Source organism: Zea mays, chromosome 1, assembly GCF_902167145.1.
Source record: "Zea mays cultivar B73 chromosome 1, Zm-B73-REFERENCE-NAM-5.0, whole genome shotgun sequence".
NCBI lineage: Eukaryota > Viridiplantae > Streptophyta > Magnoliopsida > Poales > Poaceae > Zea > Zea mays.
The window spans coordinates 303,814,250-303,838,870 of NC_050096.1; the positions used below are offsets into that span (position 1 = coordinate 303,814,250).

Sequence of the window (24,621 nt, forward strand, 5' to 3'; positions counted from 1 at the left end):
CCTCAGTCAGTCATTCAGCACCTGCCGCGGACGACGCGCTGGCTTTCTCCAGGACGCCCGCAGACGAGCAGCACCAGCCCCAACTCGGACAAAACAAGAGCATGGTCATTGGCGTCTGGTACCACCACGGACGTGGTTAGTGGCATCCAGTGCCGTGGCCAGTTCCTGATCCGATTGACAGAATTACAACAAACCACCATACAAGATTCCAAACAACCACCGTAGCTCAAGCAAAAACATAGAAGCAAAACAAGCTGTCATGGTGTCGACAACACGGTTCAACAATATATAGAAAGTCGAATTAAAGCATTACAGCTAAGCTGCAAACGCTGTTCAAGAACCAAAAGCAACAAAACATGATGATAAAGTCTTGGGAAGGTAGCTCTATATCCTTGCAGATAAAAATTAAACTAGACATAGCAAAAAGCTCCAAGCAGCACATTCAGAGAACTTATGCCTTGGCAGCAGCCTGGGCAGCAAAGTCGCGCCTCCTCTGCTCCTCGATGATGCTGAGCTTGATACCCTTGCCCTTGGGCAGGCTCACCCACGGCTTGTTGCCCTTGCCGATGGTGAACACGTTGCCCATGCGGGTGGCGAACTGGTGGCCCATGGAGTCCTCGACGTGGATGGTATCGAAGCCGCCCTTGTGCTTCTCCCTGTTCTTGATCACACCTACACGCCCGGTGTTCCTCCCGCCGGTCACCATGACCACGTTGCCGACGTCAAACTTGATGAAGTCCATGATCTTGTTGGTCTCCAGATCGATCTTGATGGTGTCGTTGGCCTTGATGAGCGGGTCGGGGTAGCGGATGGTGCGGCCGTCGTAGGTGTTCAGGTAGGGGATGCCCTTCTGGCCAAACTGAACAGACCTCACCTTGCAGAGCTTGAACTGCACACAAACCAATAGAATAGCAATGAGCATTTCACATACGTACTAGGCATGGGAATTTCCAGCGATGTAAATGGACAGATAGACAAAGCAACATCTATTAACAATCCTACAGATTGTAGCACATGACATTTTCAATGCAAGACTTCCATGCACACAACATATATAGACAGTATAGCAAGGACAAGGTACACAGATCTACTAATGAAAACAACAACCTCACACAGCTACCAAGATCATCATGCTCAACTAGAACAATGAGAGATGATGTGTAAGAGAATTGGCCTAACCTTGGCATCCTCATCCCTGATTGGGTGAAGACGGAAGCGGCCCTTGGTGTCATAAAGCAGCCTGTAGTTCTCCATTGTCTTGGGGATGGAAATGACATCTGCCAAAAAATGACACCACAAATCAGCAACCAAAATAGGCATACAAGGATCCTTCTATATTAACAGAGATATAGGCATACCCATGAACCCAGCAGGGTAGGTCTTGTCAGTCCTGACCTTGCCATCAACAAGTACATGGCGTTGCATCAGGATAGAAATGACCTCACGGTAGTTCAGAGCATACTTGAGCCTGTTCCTGATGATGAGGATCAGAGGAAGGCACTCCCTGGACTTGTGAGGTCCAGAAGATGGCTTGGGAGCCTACAGAAAAAAAGTCCAACCTGAAACATCAGACAAAAGAAGAAGTACAGAAGATTGTAGGTACCAAAGCTAGAAAATTTTGTTTACTTACAAAAGCTCCGCCAAGCTTGTCGAGCATCCAATGCTTGGGCGCATTGAGCCTCTTCAAGTGCTTCTTCAATCCCCTAGCCTGGATTGCAAAATAATAATGATCAACAAAAGCACAACAGATTCGAGTGGGGCATTCATAGGCGACTCATCCTGATTGCATCAGCTGTTAAAAGTAACAGCAAACATACACACTACAGAATGATTCCATTTCAAAATAGATCACGGTTTCAAGTTCACACTACTTATATTACTTATTATATAGAGCCATCACAGGTCACAATAAACGTGTTACATGAACTAACCCTAGAATAATTCCATCATTCATATGAAGAGATCCTGAAAGCAGAATGTCTAACCCCACAGATTAGATTATCCACGACCAACACGACTGTCAACAAAACTACGTCGCCCTAAGCCTCGTCCCACCCCCACATACTGCACCCAGTAATCTGACACTGCAACTCACATGGTGACATACAGGCTTGAAAATGTTAGTGATGTACGAACTATATAAGTTTTCTACTGAGATCAACAGCATAAGGCTCTAGTGGTCAAAACGAGTTTGGATTGAGAATCGCCTCGATCCCGCATGGATTGGTCCGGATCGTCGAGGAATGGATCGGTGAGTGGTGTTTGGATAGCGAGATGCACTAAGCATAGCGAGTACTCAGGACGCAAAACAAACCGCCGACCAAAATCTACAGCTAGCCAAGTGCGCCAGCCAACCGCCGCCGCCGCTACGCGCATAAATGAAACCTTTACGGAACTAGAAGAACCGAGGACCTATAGACTCCTAGAGCGGCGGCGCTACGCGGGGCTAAACAATAACAACACCGCCGCGGCTCAGATCTAGACGAAAGCGAGCGAGAGCAAAGCAGCGGGGAGGAACGGATGTGTGGCGACACTCACCATGGTTGCAAGCACTGAGTGGGATGCCGCTCCTCGGCGCCGCCTGCTGCTGCTGCTCCTCCTTCGCCTCCGTGCTCCGCCGCAGCCGCCAAGACAACGAGAGAGAGGAATAAGGTTGGGAGAGTATATATAGTTGTTTGGGGTAGGGTTTTAGTTTGCGGGATTCACCAATTTGCCCTTTGACGGGCCGTTTGGGCCTCGGCCCTGTAGTGCGGTGGCAACAGGCCTACGTTCTAAAATTTGGCCCGCCCTTCACCGGCCATCGACGAGTTCTTTTTTTTAAATAACCCTTCTCTCTCCTTCCTTTGAGAATACGGATAGGATCATAGGAGCACTGTATTTATTTGTCTCTGTGAAAAATAACCATCAATCTATAATGGACTGCAGTCTAACATAGAAAGTTAGATGTGTGATAGACAATGTCACACAAGTTTGATGTATCATAGCAAAAATATTACCTTACATCTTATTTACTAATGTCACACAAGTTTGATGTATCGCATAAAATTTTTCTTACATTTGATGAAGTGATGAACACATATCAAGTGTAATGTTATATTTTGTGTAATTGTATGGTCAAACAATACATTTATTTGATTGCATAGGATATCTATTGTTAGTTGCAGGTATATTCGATGGCTCGCACACTTAGTTGATTGTGTTTCTGGTGATTTTTTACTGATTATTATTTCGATGATATTATCATGCTAGTTTAGAGCCATGATATGGAGTAGGCATAGGCACCGTTCTCGAAAAACATGATTTGTTCATGTAACCTTTGGCAGAGCTCCACTCCATGATTCTCTAGCTCCGATAGTCGATTCTCTAACAGAGTGATACCGAGTGATTCTCTAACACAAATGAATTTATTTGACAAAATCGTTTGACAAATAGGCTCTGAAGTGATTCCTGATAAGTTAGAGAGTGGGGAGGAGGGTTTCTTTATCTCACTCTTTATAAAACACTAGTTGATTGACCGTGCGTTGTGACGGCTCACAACAATACTCACGTAAAATATCCACCAAAAATATATCAAGATTTTTATTGATTGTCTCCGCATAATATTTTTTTTATTTGACTAACTGATGTTGTTGTTTACTCCATCCAATATAACAACACGACCAATGAAAGGAGCGATTAGAAGAGAGTTCACAACGATTGACTAAACGGATAGATATTATAGAATGGCATAATTCCACCATACAGAGACAAAATAAGAGGGTTTGTGATCTCAAGATTCTAAAATAAGTCACATGAACTCAAACTTATAAAAAAGATAGATCAAAATATAGAGTGGTTGCTAAAGTTATGCATCAATAAAAACTGAATGCGCTCCATACAAGTTATGGTACTTCGTACCAATTATTAACCTTTCCATTTACTTTTAGCGTGACAAATCATTGCTGCTTCATCCAATTCAGCAACCTCAAACATCATGGAGTCCATTGCACCAATGTGGTCTCAGAAACGGCTTAATGCATGCAAGAGCCAAGAACACAAGGGACGAACACCCTATGGTAATGCTCGTATGGATCACCGAATCCTAACACATATTTTACAGGATCCATGAACCATCATCAGAAGAACACAAACCATGTGCAGAAAATAAATAAAGTATTATCACACCCAAATTATGTTAAGTCCTTAGCACAACAAAAAAACTAACACTTAAAACAACAGAGGAACAACATAATAATTTCTGCAATGATAAAAGGATGTGTGACAGATACATAGAAGCGGTACAAGCATACCGAGTCGACACCATGGTAAGGGAAAAAGCCATGTAGACACGCGATGTCGAGCCATCGAACGAGTACCATAGACAGCAAATCAGGGACCCCCCATCTCTCGCCTCCATCACTTCCAAGGTTTTGTAGAGCAGGAAGAGAACGGAAGAGTTGGGCATACCTGTTCGTTGTCGAAGAAGGACACGACGAAGGTCTGGGCATCTAGAGACGACATAGCTAGTATGTCGCTAGATACATATAGGGAGAGAGCACGTAAACACAGAAAGTAGCATAGCCAAAGCAGCTCCAGACCGAGAGGCACCCACATCAGACGTCAGTCCGAGAAGGAAACCCTAACATATAAAGTTAGATATGTGATAGCTAATGGCACACAAGTTTGATGTATCACATTAAAATTTTCTTACATTTTATGAAGACATATCGTGTGTAATGATATATTTTTGTGTAATCGTGTGGTCAAACAATACATGTGATTGCATATAATATCTATTGTTAGTTGCAGGTATATTCGATGGCTCGCACACTTACTTGATTGTGTTTCTGGTGATTTTTTACTGATTATTCTTTCGATGATATTATCATGCTAGTTTAGAGCCATGATATGGAGTAGGCATAGGCACTATTCTCGAAAAACATGATCTGTTCATGTAACCTTGGTTCCGCTTGTTTAAAGCTAAATAAATGACATAGGCAAGCATCCTCAGGGCATGTACAATGTAGATACCACGACACGGTTCTCAAAGTAGAAGATATAATTAAGACATAGTTAAGTACAAAGGAGTGTGTCTAAAGCCTTGTATCTTAATTAATACTGCATACTCTTTGAATTAAATGATGGTTGATCCATTGTGTATATGTACTATATATACACATATATGTTGCATACTTGACAAATTTTGCAATATAAAATATACATATATGGTTGATTTAACGTGGACCGTACTGTTGCCATATATGTTCAACTAAATCATTTTTGAGCTCGATGTGCTTTGAGCGATCCCTAATCTCTGCATTTGGTCCAAGTACATATGCAAAACACGGATTAACTTGATTGCTCACTTTGAGTGATAAGGCGATAGATGCTCCAGGATTCTCATTCAAATCCAAAGGTATCGTAGCTATTTCCTTTTCATCTTCAACTATCATGTAGGATATTACTCAAATGAAAAGGCAGAGAACCTGTAGGATTGCTTAAAAGATATAGTAGTATTTTGCTTAGATGGCAAACATGTCTATTCACGATACGAAATTCATTGTTGTTGCTTAATCAATTGCAAGAACAGATCTACGACTTAAGTAATTGGAAGAATAGATATATGGGATCAAAGAAATTAGCAAAGAATAGATTATTGTGGGATAAGAACAGACCTGCGGGATTAGTTGCAAGCACAGGCCTACAGGATCAAAGGAACTTGGCTGAATCTAAGGGCTTGTTCGTTTCCGTCGGATTGCACCCGAAATTGTTCCAGCTAATCAAAGTTTATATAAATTAGAGAAGCAATCCGGTCAGGAATCGTTCCGACCCACCAATCCGGTAGAAACGAACAAGGCCTAAGGGATTTTTGCAGGACGTTACCTTTCAAGCAGATCCATGAATGTGTAGCTTGCCAAGGATGATACACGTGTTGGGCGGCGAATGGACGGTGGGCGCCGTCGGTGAAGGACCCCTGTGCGCCGACGGGGGAGGAGGTTCGAGAGGGTTGTTGTTGCCAACAATAAGGGGAGGACATCTAGAAGGAGGTAAGAGAGGGGTAGCGGCGGTCGGATGGAGAACCGGAAAGGGTGGTGGTGGCGGCTGGGTGGTGAAGGGGAGAACCTGTTTCTTTCCGATTCATGGCAAAAACAAATCGACGGGACTAGTGATGAAAAAGTGACCGCAAAACAGATGAACGGGAGCACTCGATGCCAAAAAGACCACCGACGTTCATACAACGCAACGACATCGTAGCTTCGCCACGAGCCATGCGCGAGGAACGGTGCATTCGTCAAGGATCGAGTCTTCGAAAATTTTACACGATATATTAAACAGCGTAGGGCCGGACCACATTTTCTCTCACCACTTTTCACGTCTTCTCTCCCTTGGCAATTTTAACATATGAGTTAACGGACAAAACACATTAACCTCATGACTCCCGCCGAGCACAGACGCAACTGCACCAGCCTGAATCTTCAGATGGACGACAAAATGATAAAAAAAAACTTGGCTTCGCCCGGGTTCGAACCGGAGACCTTCAGTGTGTTAGACTGACGTGATAACCAACTACACCACGAAACCATGTTTGTGTTTTTGTTGTACCTTGTACTGTAATATACTATATAGCACTTCATGCTGTGTGATTACATAACAGAAGGTGATCGCAGTCTATAAATTAAAGACTGCAAGCCTATCACTATCAGGCCGATTCCATGCATTATTTCAGATGCTGCGTTGTAAGTGTACAAATCCGTGGGGGCGTACAGATTGAGGAGAGAAAAATGTAGGCAGGCACACACTGTAAACTAGCTAGAGTGCACTTCAGATCATTTTAGCAGCGTATACATTGGGAACCCTCACCTGCTGCTTGAAAAGACCAGCACACAGTGCACACCCGGATGCCTGAAAAGTTTTCTAGTTAGTTTCCTCGTCACGTGTAAGCATGAATCCATCCTTCATTCTCAACCTAAAACATCTCTATCTGACTATTCTTGGATGAAGGGTGTTTTCTATCGCGACTAATGAAGAGTTCCTTTCAGAACAGAAGTACTGTTAAAAAAAATATCGGAACAGTTGTGTGTGTGACTGTCAAACCCTCTGAGCGGTACCTCATCGGACCCAAATAGTTTCGGAGGTGTGTCGGATTGGTCTGACGACATGTGGCGATCTATACAACAATAATGTTTTACCTAGGGTTTTAGCTATAGGGTCATAAGACCCTATGAATAGTCGCCTCATCGGACCAAGGTGGATGGGTCTAACGAGTGTTGTGTGCAGTGACCAGAAAGGGTCCAGTGGACGTCAGATCATACGTCCAAGCCAATGTGTTGCTCCCCACCCCCACGTATGGGAGACCTTTAATCTCCTCTAACATTTTAATTACTTCATTTCTTTATGATAATAACCTTTTTTAAGTACCGTAACTTGAGAGCAAAAATGTGTAGCTAACATTTATTCATAAAGAAATGAAGTAATAACCTTTATGATTTATTTAAACTTCAAAAGCTATTGAAAAAATGTCAATAATTGAATCATAGTATATGGAGAGAAACTGTATAGGGTGAATTATTAGAGACTTCTAGTTGTGAATGGAGTATTTTTTTAGGGTGTGTTGAGCCCAAAAACGGGCAGGCGGACGGTCCTCGCGTGCGCAGAATGAGAGTTCCAGATTTCTAGCGGGATTAACTCGGGAACTGACTTGTAACGGGTCCAGACCTCCTCCCTTTATATAGACGAAAGACTACAGCTGATTGAACCCTCCACAATCGATCCAATCAACTATACTTATCGTTTTTACTTTATGCATTAGGAGTAGCTCTAGTTTAGCCTATCTACCTCGAATCTTAACCTCTCTCCGGCTCTACGTCGACTAGAGGCGTCTTGGGTGACTTGTTGACGCCAAGACACACCCAAGATCTCTCCTCCCCGACGGGGTTCCTCCCGGGAGGCGAAATCTAGGTATGTTGCCAAGACGATGACTTTGTACACCATCGCGGACCGTCCGAGCCCTAGGCACGCACCATCTAGACGTATGCAGAGGAGGAGTCGCTCCTACATCCAAGGTGTGCTACGGACCGTCCGCGCCTCCGCAGGGAGCACTATCATGTGGTTCCTTCCAGTGTTTGGTGCCCAGATCGTCGCCAACACGTTTTTTGGTGACTCCACTGGGATCAGGTGTCTAGGTCTACTAAAATCAGGCCTCCAAATGCCTGGTTCTATAGACCTCCCCAGACAATATCCTTAGGCCGACTATCAAAAGCCTGTCGGCCGATGAGCGATAGCTATACGAAGACTTTATGAGTCAAATGAGGGAGGATGCATGTCGCCAAATCGTCAAGGGAGAGGAGGAGGCGACAGATAAATTCTTATCGTACTTCACAGTGGATCGCCACTAGAAGATTACCAACCATGGAGAGATCAGATTGCATCCCTACTACCTTCGCTTCAAATCTCAAATGTAAGTAAATCTGACAACATCCAATCTATTAAGCAACAACAAGATGAAATGAAACAACAGATTGGAGGGTTGAAAGAAACAATAAGAAAATGAACAAGTACATTTGAGAAACGTGTTGCTCCTAGTTTTCCGTCATACAAAACTAGCAATAGGATATCTGTGTCTAATACATTGATAACAAATGGGGATTCGCAGCCCAAGCCATTGTATAATATGACGATGAATTCATATCTAGGGCAAATTCCACCGTCGTTGTCCCTGCTTGACATATCGACGAATCTAGATATGACGGAACCGTCCACAATCAATTGCGGACCATTAGACTCTGGCCCGAACAGTCTGACTTTCTTCGTCAGACAGTCCGGACCCACGCCAAAAGCCGCCACACGACCCTCGATGGTGGCAAACATGACCGGGCACGGCGGGCAGTATGGATATATCCACAGATCGTCTGTCAGTGTGCAGGACCATCCGGTCACCTTGACCGGACCGTCCAAATACGCATATGCAAAATTTGTTACGACGCAAGACACCAAAATATTATACACCGCAACAACAATATGTTCCTCACCCTACAGATCAGAGCCATGGTGCGCCATACGATCATAGGTTGAGTGTCGTTCTCGATCGGCTATGGCAGGAAGGCCGGCATAGCAATGCCCGACCAAATGAACCCTACATCCCAAGGACCGGCGACTTACCACCAGACACTATGGAAAAAATTAGGGGAGAAATGGTTGAACTACTCTGGGGAAGGCTCGACGTTAGTGTAGCCATATCGGGACAATCGTATCAGAAACCTTATAATCACCGATTCGACACCATGTCATATCTGCAAGGGTCAAGGATACCGGATTTCTCTATATTTTCCGGTGAAAGCGGGAAAAGCAGGCACGAGCACGTAAGCCAACTCTTAGCACACCTAGCAGAATTGGCTGGTAGGGAAGCCTAGCGTGTCCGTTTATTCTCATTGTCCCTTACCGGTATCACATTTACATGGTACACAGCTCTGTCACCCAACTCTATCAATTTATGGGAAGAATTAGAGCAGAAATTCCATGAACACTTTTTCTCAGGACAACATGAGTTAGAACTAGCTGATCTAGCTTTAGTCCGACTGGGGAACATGGAATCAGTTAATGACTATATCCAAAGGTTCCAGAACACTAGACCGATGCTTCCAAATCCACGTCGCGGACAAACAGCTAGCAGGACTAGTTTTTAATGGGTTTCTATACTACTTAAAACATTGGATGACACTTAGATCTTTTTTAGTAGCTCAGCTCATTGGTGATCCTCGCACGTCGAATATATCATAAGGAGAGATTACTCGGAAAGTTCCGAATAGAAAGACTAACAAGTCCGGAGGCACCGGGGGGGCAGGCTCAATCGAGCAGCCGAGCGAAGCTCCCTGACTCATGCATCATGGACGGTCCGGCACATGCACGCGGACGATCCGACGCTCAAATAGATGGTCCGGCTGACTCAGCCGAACAGTCCGCCCATGGTCAGAGGCGTCGTCTTCCACACAAGCGAAAAGGGAGACACAGGGGCAAAACACACATAACACACATGGTCGAGTGGTTAAAGCTTGTAACACCACGTCCACTCCCGAACCAACGATACTTACTCCTGGTAGCTTTCTAGGATCACATATTATCCTCACAGACCAACACGAGTCTTTTATATGCACTTTGTTCTCACTCACGCGCACCTGAGAAAACTTCTCTATCGGTCACTCATCTCAAATTGCTCCAAGCCAAGCACGCTTAACTTAAAGGTTCTTTCGAGATAGGCTTCCAAAAAAATATACCTTGTTAATATAAGTACTCTATTAATTTTATTAAGCAGATATCGCCATCCCCGGGGCCAGGATATTATAAAGTCGACCCTACTTTTGATCGATTGCTCTCCAGATACATTAGCAAGAAGGTCGTTCTACGCGATCTGCCAACAAAGAAGCCACGAGCACCCGCTAAATCAAAACGATCGAATAAAATAGCCCAAAAGGCGACACACCAAGCATCGCCTATTCCTCAGGTGATAACCCACTCAGGCTGGGGGCACTTTCATTCTATACCTTTTGATCCTTTGATCAGATGGTCATGGCCGAGAATGATGCAATCTGAAACGACCTTTGTGCATTGGAGCTCTATTGAATGATCATCATATTGAATTGAAAAACTAGTGACTTGCATTAGACTTAGTTCTTACTCGGGAACAAGATGATTTGTGAGATCTATTGTTTTCTGAAGATTGCTGACAGTACATATGCTTTTGGTTCATCAACCTCCACCAAAAGCCAAGGAGGCATATGTTGAGCCTAAAAACGAGCAGTGTGGAGAATCCGCGATGACGGCGCCGACGGTTCGCACGCGCAACATCAATTATGGTTTCAAATTTCTAGCAAAATTAACTCGAGAACTTACTTATAACGGGTCTAGACCTCCTCCATTTAGATAGATGAGGGACTACAACCGATTTAACCCTCCACAATTAATGCAATCAACTCTAATTGTCGTTTTTACCTTATGCATCAGAGAAAAATGTGAGGATAGTTGGGGATGGTCTGACTGAGAACAAGTATTTAGTCCCCTCTTTTTTTTTACTCGTCTCAAAAAAAAATGCAAATAGAGTTAGCAACAGGTATAGGCCCGCACAGTTTTATCAACCCAACCCGCGAATATAAACTCAAAGAGGACAAGGATGGAGTAGCAATGAAATGCATCCCTAACTCAAGAGGAGACAACTCAGAAGCATTCAGATGTAGCGAACAAAGTGAAACAAGGGCTAGTGTGCAACAACAATAACAGGCTTAGGGTCCATTCGGTTAGTTTGGAATGCACATGAAACTGTTCCGGCTTATCAAAAACTATATAAATTAGTGAATAGTTTCAACAGGAAATTATTCCGACCCGTCGTTCTGAAAGAAGCGAACAGGCCCTTAGGCAATAGCCCCAGAAACGGGTCGTGCAATGTGTAAAAGCATATTACTCATGTAAGGCGCAAAACATTCTGAGAACAAGTTCACATGATGGAAAATTTATTAGCGGTCACCAAGCCACCGTTTCAACGTCAGCTTGCAAAAGCTCTTTGCCAGGGGTCATCAGACCACAATTGGAATAGGTTTGCAACAAAACTCTCAAGTGAGGCGCATCTAGCTTCAATGACATACTATGGCCACAAGTAGCGCAATATCCAGCATGAAACAACCGGTACTTCACACATACAAAAACTCCACCGAGATGGACCAATCCAACAGCAAGGGTTTACTTATCTCCCCCCTGCAAAAAGGGGAATAAAAAGAGACGTTAATAAGAATATATACAAGTATAGGTTAACCAGTAGCATTTCAATCTACCACCAGCACCGATTTCATTATCATCAGAACCGCTAACAGAGACAGCAATACAAAACTATACAGATTATCATCACTTCATCACAGCCAATTAGTCTTGTAGTGGTTTTACCAAAGCATACACGATCCTGTTCACAGATCATGTGTGCTAAAAATAAAACTATACCAGATTGCATAAAATGTAGCTGACCTAGGATACAATCATCTAAACGATTCCTGATAGAAAATGAGTTTTAAACATGCTGCTAACCTTCTATAGATAAGATAAGCAAAACAAATGAAACACAAGCAGTAGCAGAATATAGTACTATAAAAATCCATAGTTACAGAAGTACTCCCATACTCTGGTTTTGTGCTTTTGGTTATAATCATCTTTTTCTGTATACCTATTTTATCTTCTAAGATTACCACTTGTTGGCATTTATAAGAAAGAAGTACTGGCGGCTCCCAAATGAGTGGAGTCTGGGGAAGGAACCGAATAACCGAGGCAAGGATCCAAAAATGCAACAAGCCAGTTGAATCCAGAAGATCACAATAGTTCTTCTGAAATTGCGAGCTAAGCCGCAGACCAGATTTTAGTAAAAAAAATGGAAGATAAATACAAGATCCACTAGGCAGTCTATACCATTTGAGAATTTAGACGATCATATTACCTATGAACTAATATATCTAACGAGAAGGGCAGGCATGGTGCAGTGCCGAGAACTGTCTCGCTGACTCACTAGGTCGTGGATTCAAAGCAGCCTCTCCACACTCGGTGGGGGGGGGGGGGGGGGGGGGGGCTACCTCGGCTTATCACTTTCCCAAACCCCCCACTCATGTGGGGGAGCCTCCGACGCTGAGTCTGCCCTTTTTTTGAATATATCTAACGGATAGCCAAAGTCAGTATAGCTTAGACTTTCATAATCAGAGAGGGAGTAACTCTAGCAAAGATACACTGATCAGGCAAAAAGAAGGATCCATCCATCTAATAGAAGACTAGTCATGTAATAATGATGTTTAAACCAGTCAGCAGAGAGTTCAAACAGGATTAAGAGAGAATGAGAGAGCAATTACATCAGAGTGTGCAGAGGTAATAGTTGAGACTTTGGGTGAACACTTTGGAGCACCATTGAATAAGTATGAGCATTCAGTGTATGCAGCCCCTATCCCCACACCAGCTCCAAGGGCAACTGATGCCCAGCGAGTAGTAGGGCTACCTGTACAAACAAATAACAGACCCGCATGTAAATACATATAAATTCAATAGTCACTGTATTAAGCAGGTAAAAGTTTCAACTCTTGAAATTAGTATTCGATGCATGCCTGTCAATGGTTCAAAAAGTTAAGATGTGCAGGTCCAAGACTATTTTGGGAAGTCTGGTGGAACTAGAATAGCACACTACTGCTTGATAGGCATAACCACAAAAATAGACAGCTAAAGCACTTCTGAAACGAAAATAAAGGACAGTACACATGAAACAAGCTCACTTCAGAATTTGCACAGAAGAAAGAAGTGCAATTCACAAAAAAAACAGTAAAAAGAAAACAAAAACATAACTTCTGGGAAAAATAAACATTCCAAGTGTAAGTAAAAGGGTTGCACATTATACCATAAACAGAAGACCGGAAACCAGTTGACAATCAGAGGTTCTTATCGATCACCCAGAATAAAACATCTATATGGTAATGCTACAGTAATATAGTTGATTGGCAATTTTAGCGGCAAACATGTCGTGTAAACAAAATTATAGAATTCAATGTGAGTAGCAAAGTAAATCACCAAAAGAAGTCATAACACAGACCTTGTACTGCTTACAAGTAGGCATGAGCAACATAATTGTCACCCTCATGGCCAAGCAGTTCGTCATTTATCTCATTTCCATATATATCACTTCAAACAAAGAATACATAGAGTGAACACTAACAGTCTGAATTATACATATCCATGTCCTGTGCAATCGAAAACCACAGAATATATGCAGTGCAGAGCTCTGGACATGTGATTCGGCACTGAAAGAGATAAACTGCAATCTGCAGGACGGTTGCTATATCCAAATTTGCTAGACATATCAGTAACCTGATCAGCAGGTATGAAGCGTCCTAAGAACACAAGTTTCATTAGTAGCCATAGGCATCACGAACCTATCGAACAACACAGCCTCTTTTTTAGGTAAAGAGCGATGTATCATATTTCTATTTAAAACTCTCAACAGGTAGAACCCTACCTGAAAGCAACATTGAGGCGATGAGACAAACATTTCAACATCCTCCGTTCAATCCACCAAGTTGAGTATAAAATTTCCCAGAGTACAACATATATGGTACAATACTCCCTCCATGCCAGCCAATAAAACTAACCTAAGAAAACTTCACTTGCACACATAGAGCAAATCACCGCCCTTGACGCAAATGACTCAAGTCACCTACCTAAAACGCTCCATGTTAATCATTGAGACAGCACGTATAGGAACTCTATGATACCCTAAAGCAATCATATAACAGGCATAATGCGCAACGTGATTGCATCAATTGACCCTCATCTACATCGGGGCAGGCTGGTCAAAATGGAGCGAAGACTAGCAACCGCACCGGACAAGCAATCCAGCTAAGACACCGAGCAAGCAAGCCACAACCAGATCTCACGAGACAACACGCAACGGGGGGAGTATCCTTACGGAAGAGGAGGAGGCCCGCAAAGGCGCCGCCGAGGGAGGAGTAGGCGACGCGGCGGATGGAGAGGTCGAGGCACGCGTCCCACTTGGCGTCCAGGTCGTACCGCGGCGGGATCCCCGACTTGGGAGGCGGGGACGAAGCCGCCGGCGCGGGAGGCGGCTGGGTGGGGGCGGCGGTCTCGGGCGCCTCCGCCATGGCGAGGGTTCCGCGGCAGCAGGAGACGGGACGACGCGATTCGGGGGAGGGGAGGGACGGGGGCGGACCGGCGGAGACAGCGGGGCGGCGTGGGTTGCTCGCGCTCTGGACGGGGACGATTCGTGCGAAATGCCGTGCCCATTTTGGGTCGGGTGCCAACTGGTGTCCACTTCGGGCCGGGCCGGGCCGGGGAAAAGGCTGCCCTGTATGTCCGGCAATCAGGCCTGTTCTAATGTGTATTTACTTATGAAATACTGAAAAAAACTGATGTCGAAACTTTCTTCTATCTACTTTTTTTCTTCTTCTTATCGTGACTTCTTGTACTCTCTACTTACAAACTCTCCGATTGATCGAACCTGCACTGGACACAAAAAATAAAAAAAATCGTCGACAGCAGGATTCGAACCTGCGCAGGCAAAGCCCAACAGATTTCGAGTCTGTCTCCTTAACCACTCGGACATATCGACTTTGTGTGACATGCTTCCATAATGTATATATAATACCTTTCATAATTGTAGACAAGCAGGCCTCAGCTGGATAGCAGATCGCTCTGAAGCTAGTGAGCCCAAGATTCATCGACACATTCCGTATGTTTGGTTGGCTCCATATCAGGGATGCAAAGGGGACTATGACCCCTCAATTTTGTATACCCTTTTATACCTAGTGATTAATTAGTATTAAGTGCAGAAAAAATCGAAGTTTTTTATAGTACAAAGTCTTGTTTTACACCTCTAAAACTATACCTACCGAATAAAATTAGTTAAGAGGTTTAGAATAGATCAACTAGTTGTTAGCTATACTCCTTAAATAAGTATTAGTTGTAGCTGCCTCGACCTAGCTAAAAACAGTTAACAATCAGTTATAGAGGTTTGGAACAAAGCCTAAAACAACCCTGTCAAGTCTCCATGTCGGATTCTCTCAGTCAAGTCCTTGTATCTACTCTGCCTCTTTCCTACGCCTTCGTCCTTTATCCCGTTGTCATCGTAACGCTAATCCGACCGACAAGCTAGATCTCACTCGTCGCAACGATGTGATCTGTTCTCGACGGGCTTAGCAGACCAGCAAGCCATGGCTCTCATGTGGTCTCTGTGACCCCATAAATTCTTGTCCCGTGTACGGACTCCAACAAAGCCATTGCGTTAGATTTTTTATCATATTTCTAACATTTTCACGAACAAAACTATACCATATTTATTATTTAATTTTGAAGATTTATTTATTTACTTTATTTGATCTTGGTATTGATGCATACAGCCAAACACATATCTTTATCCGACCTGAACGCAAACAACCAAACATAAATATGAGCATGAGCCTAGCCTGGATATATGAAATCTGGCTCCACATACTAGACAAGTCGGGCCAGGCTACCACCATGCCACAACCAGTCACACGGGTCCTGATTGAACTCACACGCTGAATTACGTCTGCGACTACGAGCAATGGAATGGCTGTTACACGCATCAGAGCAAGCCTCCAGGAAGGCAATTGCAACAACAGATTCATCAGTCACGACTTACAAGAGCAGAGAATCAAAGATCGATAGACAAACTTGTCAGTACATACAGACTGCAACATGGTGCCACTTTGTTCATTCCCGCGCATGCGCATTCTGTAACAGATAAAACCATCGCCTGAAACTACTCTCATCCGCGATGGCCTGGGGACGACCGCTTCACTTCTTTTGCTTGCCCCCCACGTTCAGCTGCTGAAGACCAAGCAAAAGGTCCCTGGAATCAAGGAACACCTTGTTGCTGGAGGCCGCCATGGTGTGGGAGATCTCCCTGGCAGCTTCAATCTGTCTCAGAGCCAGGAAGGCGGGGTTGTTGGCAATGGCTTGGCCAATCAACTCAGCGCTCTTAGCCTCACCCTGTTCAAATGCAAGTCACAGACAGACGGTGATTCAGAGTCATCAGGGTAAAAGGGGAATGATGCAATAGTATATACACAACTACTGAACTACACAGAGACACCAAGAACACTACCAATACACTTTCAGAATGAGAATCTGAAACTACAGGCATGTGTTTGCATCACGATTAAAGTCATGGCATTTCTTTTTTTTCCTTGTAAGTTTTACTTGTTTCCAGCCAGACAAAAGAACACTCTTACACAAGAAAGGGTGGCCACTAACCTGTGCCCTGATAACTGCACTGCGCTTGTCCTGCTCAGCCTTCTCAACAATGAACTTGGCACGCTCAGCTTCTTGTGCAGCAACCTGCTTGGCTTCAATGGCATGAGTAAACTCTTTTCCAAAGCTGAGGCTTGTGATGGACACATCATCCAGAGCAATATTGAAGTTGTTGGCCCTCTCAGTCAGAATCTTCCTAATCTCCCTGCTCACAGCCTGCATCGGAATCGAATGCATGAATGAACTGTTAACATATCCTAATCTCATCCAATCCTAGCAAGACAGTTGTTATATGGGGAACATCGTGTCTAGACGCATGAATGGTACCTCTCTCTGGGTGATCAGCTGGCTGGCATTGTATTGAGCAACCACAGCTTTGAGTGTTTCATGAATGATTGAAGGCAGAACTCTCTCATTGAAGTTCTCCCCCAGGTTCCTGTAGATTTTAGGTAGCTGGTCTGGCATGGGTCGAGTAAGGACACGAAGACCAATTCTCACCTGCCCAAGTTACCAACTAAAAAATCAAATACATAAAAGGACGATGGTGCTAATGTACTCGCAGAAGTGGAAATGCACACACAAAAAAATCGAGTGCATACATATGAAGACAGACCCACATGAACAGTATCTCTCAAAATACAATCAAACATGAGCAAACCATTATAAACTACAATGACAATGAATATGATGAACCTAGGCCGGACTTACTTGTAAACTTCAAGAAACTTCCACAACCTATTATGTGCTTTGAAATGGTAAAGTAAAGAACAGAAACAGCGCGTTGTACTGGATTCACAATTGCACTTTAAAATCAAAGACACCCTCAGAAGTCAGAACAGATTAATGCACATCAATATGCAAGCAGAAATGAACAATTCAATTACTGGCAGCCAATGGGCTACATCATTACTAGATCCATGGCAACTACAAAAGGGTGCGTTAACACTGCCGTGATGAGCAAAAAACGAGTTCATTCATGGCAGGCAGCCCATAAGAGCTCATATGAGTTGCACCAGAACAAAGATTCAAAGTAACACTGCCAAATGAGCCATTAAATCTGTGCACACATCAAGGGACAGCATCACAGCAATCAGTTCATCAGAACCATAAAAGACCACTACAAGGCATTGCATTGTTCTGCCATGAGTTACAGCAGAACAAGGGTTAAGTGATAGCACCAAATTAGCCATTAAATCTATGCATACATCTAGGGAGTAGCAGGGAGTAGGGACAGAATCACAGCAATCAGTTCAGAACCATAAAAGATCACTACAAGCGGCAGTCAACATCATCTCAGCTATTGCCATCAGAAGTCAATCCTTTTGGTCCCCAGAGTAAGTGCCTAGTCATGCACGCACATCGGGCAGTACATTCGCTGCAAAATGAGTGGATAGGGAATGGAGACTCGATAAGGAAACTTACCATCTGGAGGTCGCGGCTTCCGGACGTGCTCTCGACGAGGTTGGGTCGGGCGCGGACGTCGTAGATGATCGGCCTTTCGATCCACGGGATCATCAGGTGAGTTCCTTCGGGGTACACCTGCGCCAGAGAACGAAATGCGAATCGGGAACCCACCCAGTCAAAAAACTCGAAACCACACTCACACACATCGGGCCGCCACTGCGCGGTCGCGACCGAGGTGGCCTCACCTTGTCCTTGATCCCCTCGAGGCGGTTGAAGACGATGGCGCGGTGTCCGCCCTCGACGTTGTAGAAGCTGTTGAGGACGGCGTAGAGCCCCGCGCCGCCGAGCAGCGCCACCTTCACGAGCGCACTCCCGCCCTTCGGCACGCCCGGCAACTTGACTCCCCTGAGGCTGTCCATCCCGCCGGCGGAGGAGGTCGCCGCGGCGGCGTGGGGGTTTAGCTAGGGTTATTGAGTAGTTTGTCGGGTGGCGGAGGCGTGTACAAGTGGAGGCGGAAGGCCAATGAAAGGGACAGGGGAGGCGGCGTGGCTATGTGAAGCGGGCGGCGGGGATCGTGGGCGTTGGATCTTTCATCGGACGGTCAAGAAGGGCCTCGATTCTTTCCTCCGCTGCACGAAAGAGTGCTGCTGTCTGCTGATTTGTCTTCCTGTGCAAGAAGATGGTTTCAGCGTTTTCTTCTTTTACAGTATTTCAGCGTTGCTTTCTTGAGTGCAAAGTTGATAAAATTATTTTTTGTCCTCATCACGAAACCGACGGGAGTTTTCTCTACGTATCTAGGGACTGTTTGGAAAGGCTTCACTTAAAAAAAATTAGGTTTATTCTAACTTCTTCTATCTAAACAGGTCTAGCTTCACGACCTTTAACTTTAAAAATCTTAAACTTAAAATTAGAGACAACTTTCACGAAATTCACGAAGCTCTTCGAGGGACAAACACCGTTTTTATACTTTTCATGAAGCTACATGAAAATTAACACCATAGCGCTTCGGTTCTTGAGAGCCACTAATCATGAAGTGTAATAAAAAAACTTATACAGATTAATTGTATTATAGAAGCTTGAGTTTATGTACATGTCAAATACTTCTCAAACCCATTTCAATAATTTGTTGAAGCTGAAAAACGGAAGCTGAAATTAGTGAATGGCTCTCAAACTCAAACATGTCCCGTCTTCTCTACGTATTTAGAGTCAGCCCAAAGTGTCGATCCGGCCCATTAAACAGTTATACTCTCGTCTCGCCGTCGCTATCGAGGCGAGCTCCGTGGAAGTTTGCTGGCTGCTGAGGCTCGTTCGAGGCGGTGGAGGACAGGCAGGCAGGCAGCTCTCCGTTCGGCTTGGCTTGGCTTGGACGGCTGCCGCGTCGCGCACCTGCGGGCGGGCAGTGGCCAGTGGCTGGGCGGTCCGGGGCCGGGGCAGCCAGGGGCGTCGTCGCGCTCGTAGCCACTGAGGTCGGCGGCGGTGGCACCGTGGCAGTGCGGTGCCGAGAAACCGTCCCACCAAGGAGGCTGGGGCACCGAACAGCGAACAACGGAAGAAGAGCAGCTGAACAGGTTTGAATTCTCTGGGTCTCTGATCAATTGCAGCACCAACTGTGAATCAATTCAATATTCAACTGGCTTCCTATTTGATATTAGATCAGTATTAGATTTTTTTGTTTTGAAACCCCTTTGTTCAGTCCCAAAATGGGCAGCCGGACTGTTGAGCCTGTAGGCGGACGGTACGCGCGTGCGTAGAATCAATTAGGCTCAGAAACCGATTTGTAACGGGTCCAGATGTCCCCTCTTTATATAGATGACGCGGACTGTCCGGAAGCGTGCACTGCGCCCAGGGCCGCGGATCGTCCGCGGCTCCGTAGAGAGCACGTGGTTCGTTTCAGTGTTTGGCGTCCAGATCGACGCCAACACCCTTCAATATTGAAAATAAGGGCAAAGGAAGAGAAAAAATAGACTCGTGATTTCACCAAAAACTGAATCTTGATCACCAAGATGGCGATGGCGACTATTGTTGTTCTCATGATCCGTGAATCAGTGGAGAGCTTGATCGAGTGGTTTGGAAGTATTGGACTAGAGGTGCGTGCCTCTATGCTTACTTTAAATGGTTTGAAGCAAGAGACATAATGACACAATAGCCAGTCCGTCATCCATGGTGAAAATAATCAGAAAGGCCAAAGTTTGGATTGTCGAACAAAGGCACAAGGCCATTAGTAACGACTAACGATTATTAATCCATGCAATTTGCTGCACGCTTAAGAAATCATCAGAATAATACATATTCAATCCTGCTGATTAAATTAGACATCATATTCATGATGGTATCACTAACATTGGCTAGAATTGCTACTCACAATAACTAGTTTCACTGTGAATCCATTTGTGTTCACAGTTGCATCCGCTATATACAGTGGCGGAGGACGCGTCAAAATTAAGGTGTTGCTAACGCAACAACGAAAAAAATTCACAACATAATTTAAATCAATTCATACATACAAGACTATTAAACAAATGAAATAAGAGTCCATTTCTAGAAGACAGACAACCGCATTTGTCTAGGTTCTCTCCATCTCTACTGCTTGTTTTGTTTGCTCGGCATCGGAGCTGCAGAATCATGAAGCAGGCGGAATGCTCAATGCTGTACAGAGGCCACATGTATTCAGATTATCCAGCTGATGTATTTAAATGTAAATTGTTTGCTTAATTCGGCACAGCCCACATGCACCCACACAATGGTATGGGAGGAGCTCGCCATGATGACTGAGGATGAGCTCAACGCCAACAAAGTCACTCACAGGCGATGGTCGGGGAGGAGATGCCGGGGTCGGGGAGGAGCTCGACATGGACCTGCGATTGCTAGGGACGGGGGAAAGCTTGATACGATGATACAGGGCGCGGACACTCGGTTGCTGGGGAGGAGCATGGGGGAGCTCAGCGCTGCTGGGGAGGAGCTCGGCGCGAGCGCCGACATGCGGCTGTAGGGAAGGAGATCAGTGCAGCGTCCTAGGAAGTGGGAGGAGCAACGTTCTAGGACAAGCTCAGCACGACGCAGCTGTCGGGGAGGAGCTTGGCTGTCGGCCGTTGGGAAGGATCTCAGTGCAGGCGGACGGTCTGGACCGATGGGAGGAGGTGCGTCGGCATGAATATTGTGGTCGGGCCGCCAGCGCACGACTAACGGAGCTCGGACCTTGGAGGCTGGGGGGTGGTTGTGGTCGTGTGGATTGGTAGGCGTCAACGGTTGTGGCTTGCGCCTCCTTCGGAGTGAACAGGGAATAGCCGGCTAGGGTTGGGATTTGTTTTACTGCTGGTCCGTTGTTGGGTTGGGCTAAGGTATTGCTGGAGCAATAGCGAGCCACACTGGGCCCTCCGCCCCTGGCTATATACTATACAATCATAATTATGTGGTAGTATATATGCCAAATACTAAACTTTAGGTTGTTACTTTTTTGACCCCTTGATATTTTTTAGTAATATTCCAATCTCAAAATACTGGACCTGCCACTGTTGCAGGCAGGGGAGAGGTTCCAGCTATGCTCACCGCGCAGCCGCCACCTGAGGTAGCGGGTGAGGATGACAGCAGTTTCCACCATGTCTTCGTGGAGTTTATGACCAAGTAATTCATCCTTTCTTATGCGAACTTAATTTGTTTCTTTTTTCGACTAAAATTTGTATTAACGTCAACTGAGATGGTTCTTCCATCTGTGGCGATACAGAGCCGCTCAGTTCGAGGAGCTCGCTGAATCTGGGGAGCGATTGCTTGGGAGATTCCGTGAGGAGCTTGGTTAGTTGTTCTGATATGCTTTCCTTCCTCTTTTGTTGGCACAGCTGATATGCCATGGAGGTTCAGTTTATATATTATCCCGGACACCGTTGAATTGTTAACATTGTGATGGTATTATGTACTGTTAATTGTGATGACTGAGGCACTGAGCAATCTTATTGCAGAGTATTTTCGTAGGCCCCAGATTCCTAAGGAATCAGATGTCATGAATCAGATACTTAAATCCAACTGCACTGTCAGAATGAGGTCCTATGTTGAAGCTGGCTGCAGGCTTCACTACCAAAACATCTCAAACATAAATCAGTGTGAGCTATATAGCTTTGGCAGTGAACAACCTTTTTTATTCTTACATGCTAATGGTTGATATGACTCGCTTATCTGAATTTGTCCCGTACTTGTTTCTTGCCCTGTCTATAAAAGTACAGACTATTGTGATTTTTAGCTAATTCTATGTATTCTTTTGTTATTACAGGATTTATAGTTGAAGTATGAGCTCTAGACAACATACTTGTTCAATTTTAATGATAAATAATTCCATACCCTTAATCAGTTAGCTATTGTTTTTTTTCCTTGTGCCAGTAAGCTCATCCGAAGCTGGACTTAAAGATCATATAAAGAAAGGTACTTGATCTTTGTATCTTATGTGATTTGTTTACCTTTATCCTATTTAATATTCACATGCACTTTTTAATGCTAAGACCTTGCTGCAATTCTTGTTCAAGATTTTTGGACTGCTTGAGTGTCTAGATGCAGTTAGATGATTGGTGCAGAAAATGTTTGCTTGTGATCCAAAGGGATTTATTCTTATGTTGGACATGTATAAAGTGACAATCATAATTCTGCATTTTATGTTATGCAGCAATGATAGGATAGGTTAACGTGATTTCAGATTTTGAGCTGAAGATAAACATACTTTTAGTATTACTGCAAATGGGACTTATTCTGCTAAGGCTGCATATGATGGGTTGTTCATCGGGTCTGTGCATTTCGGTCACTATGAAAGAGTTTGGAAAACTTGGGCCCCCTCTAAATGCCACTTCTTCCTCTGGCTAATGGTGCTAAATAGATGCTGGACAACAGATAGGTTGGCAAAGAGAGGACTTGATCATCCGGAGAAATGTCCACTTTGTGACCAAGAGTCTGAAACTTTGGGTCACATTTTGGTTTCTTGTGTTTTTGCGAGAGAATTCTGGTTCCGGCTGATGTGCAATTTCAGACTACAAAATCTGGCTCCTACACCTAGTACGGTGTCTTTTACGGGTTGGCGGGAGATGATTGACAATGGCTCTAGAGATACGATTATGAGGGGTGTCAACTCCCTTATTGCCTTGGGAGCCTGGATTATTTGGAATCATCGGAATCGAATTGTCTTCGATGGAATCTCCCCTAGTGTTTCTGCAGCTCTTTGTCAGGCAAGGGACTAAGGGAGGAACAACAGTTGTGGGAAATGGCAAGAGCTAAGGGTCTCTCCTTTCTTGCCGCAACCATCCGGAGCACCTAGCTGCCTGCTTTATTGCTGAAGGGCTGTAATTGTTTATCAGGAATTGTTTGTTTTTTCTCTTCTTTTCTTTGGTTTTTTTATTCCCTTAGGGGAGGTCTTTTGTACTAGGGTCTATTTTGGATCCTCTTTTCCTTCTACTTAATATAATGATGTGAAGCCCTCCTGCGCTTTCGAGAAAAAAAGCTTATATTTGTCATGTGTTGGTTTCACATGGCTGTTTGGCTCTACGTTTGGCCATATAGCCCACAGCCCCCCCCCCCCCCCCTCAAGAACAGGAAGAAGGGCTGTTTATTTTTTCCATTAGTAAACAGAGGGAAAACTTGGTGAAGATTCATGCATCAGTTCCATTTTAATGTTGCCTTTGGTTCATATTTTAAAGTTAGAGCTATGGGTTCATAATATCACCTGTTTTTACATGTTTGTGAAACTCTTTGGCTCTAATTGACCTCATTTTCTTTTTTTATTTTCTCCTAGCTAAGACTTTGCTCGAAGAACTTGAATGTCTAGTCGAGAATGTCTATGGCATCACATTAACATCCAGTTTAAGTGCTCTGGAAGTTTCAGACAGTCATTGCCTCGACAACATGCCAAGCACCGATTGCTATGCCATGGAGGTAGAGTTTTCTGTTTCCATATTCCCTTTTCTAGTACTCTCAGTGTTCTGTTCATCAGAATGCCTTGGTGTTTCTACAAAACAGGAGGATAAACGAGCAGATCATTTGGACATGGACGTATCGCTCGTTACGGTGATGGCCATGGTTCGCAACATGCTGAAGCTTGACTACACGATGCAGGAGAAGATTGTCACTGCATTGTCCTTGAAAACACCAGCATCGGAGCTCGAGGGATACTGCCTCATGTGGGATCTACGCCCGTACATCGATGACGACGTGATGCGTCTTGCGTGGAACATGTGTCCTTGAAGCATTGGGGCTTTGAGTTGTTTCTGCTGGGATGGATGTCTGGTCTGTTCATTATTTTCTTATGTATGACAACGTGGTTGTGTGTGTTCATGGTCGTCTTCTGGAGACGAGAAACACATGGGTGTTGTTTGGTTCACATAAATTGGTAACTAATAATATTAGATTATGTTTGTTTAAGTTCAACCGTAATGGATACCACACTACAAATGGATACTTCCTTATTTAAAT

The 24,621-nt window shown here is 44.5% G+C and overlaps 4 protein-coding genes and 2 non-coding genes across 7 annotated transcripts; 1 reads left to right on the forward strand and 5 right to left on the reverse strand.

The window, feature by feature from the left end:
* Positions 1 to 263: 263 nt before the first annotated feature.
* On the reverse strand, positions 264 to 2,641 carry LOC103644306 (40S ribosomal protein S4-like). The gene is made up of 5 exons (NM_001301556.1): positions 2,539 to 2,641; positions 1,631 to 1,708; positions 1,359 to 1,539; positions 1,180 to 1,277; positions 264 to 889 (listed from the first exon to the last, which is right to left on the reverse strand). The coding sequence occupies exons 1-5, from the start codon at positions 2,539 to 2,541 to the stop codon at positions 452 to 454; spliced, it is 798 nt and encodes a 265-aa protein (NP_001288485.1). The 5' UTR covers positions 2,542 to 2,641; the 3' UTR covers positions 264 to 451.
* A 3,846-nt stretch (positions 2,642 to 6,487) lies between these two features.
* TRNAV-AAC (transfer RNA valine (anticodon AAC)) lies at positions 6,488 to 6,561 on the reverse strand. The gene has a single exon. It is a non-coding gene; the product is annotated as a tRNA-Val (tRNA).
* A 4,844-nt stretch (positions 6,562 to 11,405) lies between these two features.
* Positions 11,406 to 14,862, reverse strand: LOC100277004 (uncharacterized). 2 transcript variants are annotated; one of them, XM_008672714.3, is made up of 3 exons: positions 14,453 to 14,862; positions 12,852 to 12,994; positions 11,406 to 11,721 (listed from the first exon to the last, which is right to left on the reverse strand). In XM_008672714.3, the coding sequence occupies exons 1-3, from the start codon at positions 14,643 to 14,645 to the stop codon at positions 11,707 to 11,709; spliced, it is 351 nt and encodes a 116-aa protein (XP_008670936.1). In that variant the 5' UTR covers positions 14,646 to 14,862; the 3' UTR covers positions 11,406 to 11,706.
* Positions 14,863 to 15,030: 168 nt separating this feature from the next.
* Positions 15,031 to 15,112, reverse strand: TRNAS-CGA (transfer RNA serine (anticodon CGA)). Its single transcript has one exon. It is a non-coding gene; the product is annotated as a tRNA-Ser (tRNA).
* An 836-nt stretch (positions 15,113 to 15,948) lies between these two features.
* Positions 15,949 to 18,707, reverse strand: LOC541818 (prohibitin 4). The gene is made up of 5 exons (NM_001111499.2): positions 18,426 to 18,707; positions 18,199 to 18,315; positions 17,104 to 17,274; positions 16,780 to 16,992; positions 15,949 to 16,515 (listed from the first exon to the last, which is right to left on the reverse strand). The coding sequence occupies exons 1-5, from the start codon at positions 18,597 to 18,599 to the stop codon at positions 16,321 to 16,323; spliced, it is 870 nt and encodes a 289-aa protein (NP_001104969.2). The 5' UTR covers positions 18,600 to 18,707; the 3' UTR covers positions 15,949 to 16,320.
* Positions 18,708 to 19,433: 726 nt separating this feature from the next.
* Positions 19,434 to 24,576, forward strand: LOC100280986 (uncharacterized). Its single transcript, NM_001153906.2, has 7 exons — positions 19,434 to 19,748; positions 21,699 to 21,801; positions 21,902 to 21,969; positions 22,134 to 22,274; positions 22,549 to 22,590; positions 23,945 to 24,084; positions 24,169 to 24,576. Exons 2-7 carry the CDS (start codon positions 21,719 to 21,721, stop codon positions 24,391 to 24,393), a joined length of 699 nt encoding a protein of 232 aa, NP_001147378.2. The 5' UTR covers positions 19,434 to 19,748; positions 21,699 to 21,718; the 3' UTR covers positions 24,394 to 24,576.
* Positions 24,577 to 24,621: the final 45 nt, after the last annotated feature.